This window comes from Poecilia latipinna, unplaced genomic scaffold (assembly GCF_001443285.1).
Source record: "Poecilia latipinna isolate Pla-1442-1.1 unplaced genomic scaffold, P_latipinna-1.0 Scaffold32, whole genome shotgun sequence".
Classification (NCBI taxonomy): Eukaryota; Metazoa; Chordata; class Actinopteri; order Cyprinodontiformes; family Poeciliidae; genus Poecilia; species Poecilia latipinna.
This window is the reverse complement of record NW_015112648.1, coordinates 326,371-335,858: the sequence shown is the minus strand read 5'-3', so window position 1 is coordinate 335,858 and position 9,488 is coordinate 326,371. Positions and strand designations below refer to the sequence as shown.

Here is a 9,488-nt window from a genome sequence, read left to right as displayed (position 1 = left end):
AAATTTAAAGGGAAAATTGAAAAAAAACAAGGTTTTAATTTAAGTGTTTTAATTTGGGGGGGGGGGGGAATCCTATTTTTGTGAATAATTGTCTTAATTATTGACAATTATTCACAAAAATAATTGTCAATACTTGTTAAATTGCATTTAAAATGCTTAAATGCAATTTAAGCATTTTAAAAATTGTATTCTTTATTTTTAATGTCCAAATAATTTGCCAATTTTTAATTATTAATTGCGATATTAATACAAGGTGATGTAGAGGTCAGTTTCTTTTAAACCTTTGCATGGTTTTATACTTCTATTTGGGCTTCTTCTACCTCTAAAAACAGGCCAAACTCTTAGCAATAACCAACTTGCTGTTTTTGTCAATTAGATGGATGATTTTTTGGTGTCTGGAAAATGAGCCATTTCAAAAACCTCACTGTTGAGTCACAGTCAGCAGTTACCTAGCAACCCAAACAGAGCTCCGGTACTCCAGCACTGGTGAATGTTCTGTGCAATGGCTGCTGGAAAAGACAAGTGTTTTATTGTTCACTTATCATACAGAAATTACCTGCAGGATCCTGGTTGGTTGTGCAGGAGGCTCTGCTTCTGCTTTTCAATTCAAAATACTTAATTGATCCCAAAGAGAAAGTAAATATTGTAAATCATTAATTCTTCATACATCTACCCTAACCTGTTCAAGTAAGCTTGATAGGTCACCTTTTTTCAGGCTTTTTCCACATTTGTACCAGTGGTGCCAATGGGCATCTAGTGTTACGACTGGACTCTCTCCTTAATTAGACATTGAAGTCTGTTTCCTGATTTAATTCCCTAGTTTTAGTTGATTTGGGTTGTTTCTTTTACAGCCGTCTTACTGTGTTTTCCTCCCTCAGCCAATCACCTGGAGGGAGTTTGCCAACATCCACCCCTTCGTGCCTCTGGACCAGGCTGAGGGCTACCAGAAACTTTTCCGGCAGCTGGAGAAGGATCTCTGTGAGCTGACGGGCTACGATAAGATCTCCTTCCAGCCGAACAGGTGACGCCTGCTCAGCTTTTTGTCGCTTGTAAACGTGGATCATTTAGACAGAAGCTTTGTTTCAATTTGGAAGGAATTTAAGAAATCATCAGAGCTTTATTGTAAGCTTTGTTGGAGAATTTAGAGGCTTTAAGGAGACATCAATGAAGATGCTACTGTAACATTTAGGAGGTTTGGATCAAACCCTCATTTAAAAAACAATAGATTTTTTTATTGTACCTCTTATAAGAAGGTATAGTGATTAATGGTGATACCTGGATACATTTTCCCATACACATTTGAAGCACGTAAAGTAAGGAACCTTGTTGGGGTTGGTTATTTTTATATTGCATCACGGCAGTAAATCCTTTGCTGTTGAAAAGATTGTTTGCTTCTCTTAAATAGAGAAGCAGTTGTGCGGAAAATGCTTTTATAGGTTGAGGATTCACCCATAAAAAAATATTCCAAATCCTGTTTGCATGTCAGAAGATTTTGTTGAACAGAACAGAAAATTATTTTTAATGTCCAATAATGCGTGAAATTTCTGTGTAACAGCAGAAAAGTCACAAGCGATATGAGCAAATAGACTCAAAGATAGAATATAAAGACAGAATAAAGAATAAAAATACTGCACTGCAAGGGCAAAATTAAAAAAAAATAAATACTGTGTAGTTATAAAAAAAAAAACTGTAGTCCAGAGGAAAGTGCAACAGAGTTGGTTAATTAAAAAATATGTAAAATATGCAAAAGACGGACTAGCTAAGACTTTATTTGTTCATAACATCTGTTATGAACACGAAGGAGCCTTCATAAAAACTTACGACTTGTCATGAAGTGACATTCTGTAAATGACATTTTTAATGCAAAGCTGACACTTTTTTTGACCTTTTAATGCAACTTTGCATTAAAATTGTCACTATTGAGACTACATGAGAGCTGTTGTAAATAAACAGGCTTTTCTGACAGGATAAAATCTATTTCTACTGTTGTTGCCACAAAGAAGTAATCAACCAAATACAAACTTTCTTACATTTTCTGCTAACTCTGTGTTAGTATTTCTCTTGACTTCATAGTCATTTGGGGCAAATGCATCTGCTGTGATCAGATATGTAGTTTAAATAATAGATTTGGACGTTCTTGGGATATTTTGAGTCACATCTTGAATAATTTACATTGCAGGCAGAGCTCTCACTGCCTAGTTTGCAGATGTGGTAGACTGATTTTAATATGCATTATTGCTGATTTTTAGTCTAAAGTAATCTTATTTATGTCTGGTTTCTTCAGTCAGACAAGAAGAACTAAATGCTTCATACATTTCCATGTTTCTCCTGATAAAGCGCACACCCACCTGTTATCAGCAGTGTTGGCTAAGAGGGTTTATCATGGAGCTAGCTGTTCATCCTCTGTCCTCTTGCTCTTTTGCTACTACAGGCTGCTCTTTGGACTTTGACAGAATAAAGTATAATGTGAGATGCATGACCGTTGTGTGTTTGCCGTGTTTTCCAGCGGCGCTCAGGGGGAGTACGCCGGCCTGGCCGCCATAAAGGCCTACCTGAACTCCAAGGGAGAAGACTCCAGAAGTGTAAGTGTAATCATGGAAAGAAAAACCCATCAAGCCAGACAGAACTGAGTGGGATTATCTGGAGAATATTGGAATTAAGTACTTATTAAGCCTTTCAATTAAGTCTCAGGCTTTTCTAACTTTTAAACTTTCAGAAAACTCTTCATAACAGCTGCATGTAGAAGTTCAGCAGAGCCAGGATAAACATCTCTGCACAGATAATGATTCCTGGCTGCAGCTTGGTGACAGATGCACAAAGCTGAATGTGAAGTGGCTGTCTTATCAAAACATCATTATCATTCTATTTTACTCCCCAAAATAATGCAAATAAAGAGACCAAAATTGGTTAAAGTAAAGCAGAAATAACTAATCAACTGTTGCATGATTGAAAATTAAAGCAGGTTTTATGATTGTGTATATCTGATGTGCAAAGATCTCCTTTTGTTCCTCTGATTGTGCTGATTCACTGACCTCTGCTGACTAATGGCTATCAAAGGACACTTTTTACAAGATCCTGAATGTCAGATTTACTGTTGACCTCTGCAGCAGGTCATTTTGACATCGGAGATTAACATGTTATGGGTATGACTTCAGAATCCCAGCATGCTGATTGACTGTAGTCGGCGCAGGACGCTGATAAAACGACCTCAGATTAAAGAATGGCTGACTGCGGGATTTTTTTCCTCTCGCCTTTGTTTTCAATTCCTTCCTCATGAGTACATCTTAGATAGCGAAATGATCCCTGCTAACAGTCAAGGTCCAATCTGACAACAGTGCAAACAGAGGGGCTGACAGCGATGTGATCCAACCACAGGCCATCCACCTTCAAGACTCCATATTTGGATGTTCTAAGACTCCGCCAGCCGGTCGTCTGTTAACTTTGGCCGACCTGCAGGTCTAAGCGCCACGCTGGTCTTTGTGACCAAGTTGCAAAACGCCAGAAGTGTCGTCCTAATAAGGGATGAAATCAATTAGCCGCCAAGAGGCAGGTTACTCATTAGTACCAGGGCTGAGAGCAGTGCAGCGGAAAACAAGCTGCAAAGTTTAACCTCAGGAGAACTGCAGGAAGAAAAACCAAACCTGTTTTTGTTTTTTGTTTTGCTAAAAATTTTAATGTGAAAAGTTTGTTTAGATTTTGTTCAGCAGCCCATATTTAAAGCCTTTCGACTAATAAAAAATACAACAGATGGTTCCCACAAAACAGGACTATGACGGCATATGAGGGCCATGATGAGTAGAAAAAATGTAATAAATTTCCTCCAAAAAACTCAGACATTTTGTTAATGAACTCAGAATTTTTTTGAAAAAACATGGAAATTCCTGAACTTCAATAGTTGGAAAAAGGCAGAAATTTTGAGATTAATCTGAAATTTTCTAGAAAAAAACTTTCCAAAGTCAAAAATTTACGACTTATAAAACGTTTAAAAAAAATAAAAATTTGGAAATTTCTACGGTTAATCAAAAAACTTTTTTTTTCTAGAAAATGTTCAACATTTGAAACTCACAAATGTTCAAGTTTTTTTGTAGAAAATTTCTGAGATGAATCTCAAAACTTGTGAATTTTTTTAGTAAATATTTGACACATGAAACTCGTATATTCCCAAGTTTGTATTTTTTTCTGAGATTAATTTTAATTTCTGAGTTTTTTTTTTGGCAGAAAACTAAAAAAGTACGAGTAAATTTCTAACAAAAAAAAGCCTCAATACGCATTTGTAAAAAATAAGTAAATAAAAAGCATTAATAAGTAAATTGACCAAGTGAAAGTTGGATTATGTTCCCAATGTTCTTGGTGTTTGGCTCTTCAGGTCTGCCTCATTCCAAAGTCCGCTCATGGCACCAACCCAGCGAGCGCTCAGATGGCGGGCATGAAGGTTCAGGTGGTCGAGGTCGACAAAGACGGCAACATCGACCTGGCGCACCTCAAGACCCTGGTGAGCGTCGACAACAGATGCATGGACCGAGCTTTGGAAAGAGTTTACGGCAACATGCAGCGACTTTCTTTCAAACTCCTTGACCTTTTTAATGTTGGTCAGATTACAAATAGGTGATATGGCTTAGATTATCTTGCTTCGTGTTGGTCTAAAAGCAAGTTTTTATTGTAATGAAGCGAAGCGTGAATACTTTACACCTTATTGGTGTAAATTTGAGTGCAAAGACTCTACAGATTGTTAGGTCGGCTTGTTTGATGATCAGACAGCAAGTGTGATTTGTACAGATTTTAATGTGATTATATTTACTTGTCTTTGGTTGGTTTGTTCTCTCCCAGGTGGAAAAACACAAGGCCAGCCTGGCGGCCATGATGATCACGTACCCGTCCACATTTGGAGTGTTTGAAGAAAATATCCGAGACGTTTGTGATCTCATCCATGAAAATGGTGGACAGGTGTATTTGGACGGTGCCAACATGAACGCTCAGGTGAGTACACTGATTTTCTGTTATGGAGACAAAACTTGGATTCTTATGGCTGCGGGGAACTGCATGCTTTTAGGATTAAGGTTGATAAAAGTGAGCTTTAGCTATTAATCTGATATTTTAGATATTTTGGGGAAAAGTTTTCCACTTAAATGATGAGTTTGGGGATTTGCAGGTGCTTTTTCCTGCAGGATCGCTGTGCAGGGCTCTGACTAAATTAAGTAAAACTGAGAAGTTATTGAGGGGAGCATAGAGCTGAATCAAATCCAGTTACATTAATAACTTTTTATTCTTCTTGTTTCAAACTTACTTTTTGTTTGGACCCATCATCAGTTTATATGCTAAAAGAGTAATTCATTTGCTGCTAAACACAAAATCTTTAGCAAAAACACAAAATCTTACCAATTATTTTGATCGAGTTCCCAGTGCAAATATTGTAGTACATTTGAATTAAGAGAAAACTAATTGAAAGTATATTTTTAGTGAGATACAGGAGCTTGTTTTAGGTCAATAATTCCTTAATATTGATGAAAAATTACTACTTCTACTGTCATTTCACGTTTAACAGGAGAAAATGCCTTATTAGTGATATAACCTGCCAATGCAAATAATTATTGAATTGTTGACCTAAAATAAGCTCCTAAATCGTGCTAAAAAGTTACTTGTAACTGAGTTTTCTCTTAATTCAAGTGTACTAGAAGCTAGGCAAAATAATACTCAAGAGGTTTTTTTTTTGCATTTTAAAACTGCATTTAAAGTACAGTTTTACTCATTTAAATATGAAACTTTAGTCTACATTGTATAATTTGTGTATTTGTTTTACCAGAGAACATATTATCCAACTGAGGCAGATTTATCTGGAAATGGCTCCTGCTTTGAATTTGAATTTTTGTCTTGGTTTGTCCTAACTTTGGGCTTCAGGTGGGTTTGTGTCGCCCTGGAGATTACGGCTCTGATGTTTCTCACCTGAACCTGCATAAAACCTTCTGCATCCCCCACGGCGGCGGCGGACCGGGCATGGGGCCCATCGGAGTGTGAGTCCCATCTGAACCTTTCATTGCCGTTTATGTCAGTAAGGCGAGGATTTCTCTGCTTTATTCTTCACATCAGGACTGCAACTAGCAATTATTTTAGTAATTGACTAATTAATTAATTTATTTTCTATCTCATAAAAACATGTTGCGAGTTTTTACTCAGAAACAGACTTGAGCACATTACATTACATTTGGCTAAAAATGGCCAAATAGAAGTTCAAATTCTTATTTTTGTTACTGGGAATAAATTAAAAACATTTTATAGACTTAAATAATGGAAGCCCGAAATATTAAGTGACTGTTAAGGCAGATGTAAAACATAACATGTTTTATTTACAAGTAAAAGAGAGAATTCACAATAATATTTGTGGGTTTTTAATTGGGGGAGGGAAATAGAAAATGTTGGCCCCTGAATTTGTTTAACTTTGAGATTTTGGCCCTTTGTGCAAAAAGTTTCATGTCTCATTTTAAATGGTTTCCCCACCAGGAAGGCGCACCTCGCCCCCTTCCTGCCCAGCCACCCGGTGGTCCCCATGCAGTCGGTCAACAGCAGCAGCTCTCTGGGGACCATCAGTGCCGCGCCGTGGGGCTCCAGCGCCATTCTTCCAATCTCGTGGGCTTACATCAAGGTCGGCACCGATTGGCCCAAACATTCAGGAAACTGGAGTCCAGAACTTCAGTTCTCAAGGGCCGGTATCCTGTAACTTTTAGATGTGTCCCTGATCCAAAACACCTGAATCAAATAACCGAGTCAAATTCAACAAAGTTCTGCTAATTAATTATTTGCTTCTTAAGGTTAGATAAAGCAGAGACGGCTAACAGCTACAGGATAACCGTCATCAAGAGCTGGAGTTTGAGCTTTTAACTTCGAAAAAAAAATTAAAAATGTCAAAATTAAGGTGTACGTTAGTTACTTTTTAATTTAAATATCAAGCTAAAAATCAACAGTGTTGCATTGGGGCGCACAACATGGCTGGGAAGAGTTTCATATCAGTCGATGTAGATAAGTATTGATAAGTATTTTTAGATATCTGAAAAGCTGCCAAACTGGTCTTGTGACCTTTTCTGTTTTATCCAGTTTTCATGCTAGTCTGTTGTTTTATTTGTAGTACTTAAATCATCCAGTAGAGGGAGTCTATGATTCAATTTGTTGTTTTCAACCTTATTTTAGATGTAATGGTGTCAGATTTGAGTCTGTCTGAAATGATAAAATAACTTTTTACTTGTTTAAGGTGGAAAAGTTAAACTCTGTGCCTCTTGTGTGTTCTGCTTAGATGATGGGGTCAAAGGGTTTGACTCACGCGACAGAAGTTGCCATCCTCAACGCCAACTACATGGCTAAGAGGGTGGAAGGTCACTATAAAATACTCTTTAGAGGCAGGAAAGGTAAAGCATGTCCACAAAAATACCATAAATGACCTTGGTCTTAATGGTAAAGTTGTTTTTGTTTTATTCTGGGCAGGTTTTGTTGCTCACGAGTTTATTCTGGATGTGAGACCGTTCAAGAAGACCGCAAATATCGAGGCTGTCGATTTGGCCAAGAGGCTGCAGGACTACGGTAAGATCAACTGGACATCATTTTCCCATCTGTTACTATAGTGCATATGCAGAAGGATAAGTTGCTGTGTTTGTGCAGGTTTTCATGCACCGACCATGTCCTGGCCGGTCGCTGGGACACTCATGATCGAACCCACCGAGTCGGAGGACAAGGCTGAGATGGACCGGTTCTGTGACGCGCTGCTCGCCATCCGACAGGAGATCGCAGACATCGAAGAGGGAAGGATGGACTCTCGCATCAACCCACTCAAGGTGCGCCAGCTTGATTTAATTATGGGAGAAAAGTTGCATTACAGTGGAAGAAATTATTAAACATTTTAACAGGGTTCATGTGGCTGCTTAAAATCCTTGAAAATGCTTGAAATTCAATGAGGTGTTTTCAAGGTTTGGAGAGTGCTTGATTTCTGTGTAAAATCCTTGAATGTGCTTGACATTAAAACTGCACAGTTTTGTAGCAAAGTTCATTTAGATGCTTGATTAATGGCCTAAATTTGAAAAATCTTGCTTACAGTTAAAAACAGATATTTTCATAAACCCAGTAAAAATGTATACATTTTAAATTTTTCCTCAGTGATTAACAAAATTTTCTATTTGCTAAATTTCAGAAAACTTGGAATTTTTTGACATTTAAAAAAAATATTTTCTTTGTATATTGTGTGTGCTTAATTTTAACAATGACTTANTGATATGTTTAAGACTTTACAAAACATAAAATTGTTTTATTTTAGTTTATATCTAATATAAACTAAAATATTAAAATATATTTAATATTTATAGAAATTGGAATACTATCATAAGACATTATTAGATACAATAATAAATTATATCATGTTATAGTAAATTAAAACTTTTATCTTTATCTTTGAGATGTGATGCTGGAAAAGTTTGAAAACTAAAAATGCTTGAAAAGTTCTTGAACTTTTACTGTGGGAGAAATGAACCAACCCTGTGTTTAGTTCAGACTTCATCCCTTTTCTTTCTTTCATTTTTTTTTTCTTGCTGTTTGTGCAGATGGCTCCTCACTCTCTGGCATGCATCTCCTCGTCAAACTGGGACCGACCGTACTCCAGGGAGTACGCCGCCTTCCCACTGGTGAGTGTCGTCGTCAACCTGGGGATTAAAATGAAAACCTGTCCTTCAAGCTTAGTCTCTGTTGATCTAACCTAAAACAACATAAACTCATCGGCTTAATATTTTTTCTTTAAGGATTTGAAGCCGATTTCAACAAAACTTGACTAACTTTGTCTCCATCTAGTGGCGAAACATAGGAAATGTCAGGAGTTGTGATTTTACTAAGACTCCATGAGTAGAAAAACATGAGCATTTTCAGTTTCAAAATAAGCTTTTATTTAAAGTTTTAATTAATAAAGCTAGTTTTTTTTATGTTATACTTAAGTTTTGATGCTTATCTTATGTAGAGCTATAATATATGACAGTGTATTAGGGTCATTGTAGATAGGAAAATATAGGAGCTAATTTATGCCAAAAAACACTTCAGTTTTAATGTTTAATGTTAAGGAATGTTGAGATTAATGTCAGAAATTTTCTAGAAAAAACTGAAATTTCTGAGTTTCAAAAATCAAAAACTTTAACAGAAATATTCATTCTTTTTCTAGAAAATTTTTGAAATTAATCTAAAAATTTCTGTTTTTTGGTGGAAAAAACTGAAATTTTTAATGCTCTGTCATCATAATGTCTGTTTTGCTTGCCTAAAACAAAGTATTGAACTTCTGAACTGCTATAGAAAGTGATTGAAAGTTATGGTTTTTGTCATTATATGGAAACTTTTTTAGTTTTTCAAAGCTAATTTGCTTCAAGCCACCCTGGTTTTATCAGTACAAATGGTGCTGTAGTAAATTGAACTGTTTACTTTTGATAGTGGATGTCCTATTAGGATTTTGAACACTTCTTGTGTGTATTTCC

The 9,488-nt window shown here is 36.5% G+C and overlaps 1 protein-coding gene across 2 annotated transcripts in view; it reads left to right on the top strand.

The window, feature by feature from the left end:
- The window catches only part of gldc (glycine dehydrogenase (decarboxylating)), a 32,209-nt gene that overhangs the window by 16,806 nt on the left and 5,915 nt on the right, over positions 1–9,488 (top strand). For both annotated transcript variants that reach the window (XM_015041753.1, XM_015041758.1), the window contains 10 exons: positions 879–1,021; positions 2,507–2,582; positions 4,367–4,492; positions 4,828–4,977; positions 5,896–6,008; positions 6,496–6,637; positions 7,283–7,394; positions 7,471–7,566; positions 7,645–7,817; positions 8,577–8,657. In XM_015041753.1, coding sequence (XP_014897239.1) covers positions 879–1,021; positions 2,507–2,582; positions 4,367–4,492; positions 4,828–4,977; positions 5,896–6,008; positions 6,496–6,637; positions 7,283–7,394; positions 7,471–7,566; positions 7,645–7,817; positions 8,577–8,657 — 1,212 coding nt within the window. The remainder of the gene's footprint in view (positions 1–878; positions 1,022–2,506; positions 2,583–4,366; positions 4,493–4,827; positions 4,978–5,895; positions 6,009–6,495; positions 6,638–7,282; positions 7,395–7,470; positions 7,567–7,644; positions 7,818–8,576; positions 8,658–9,488) is intronic.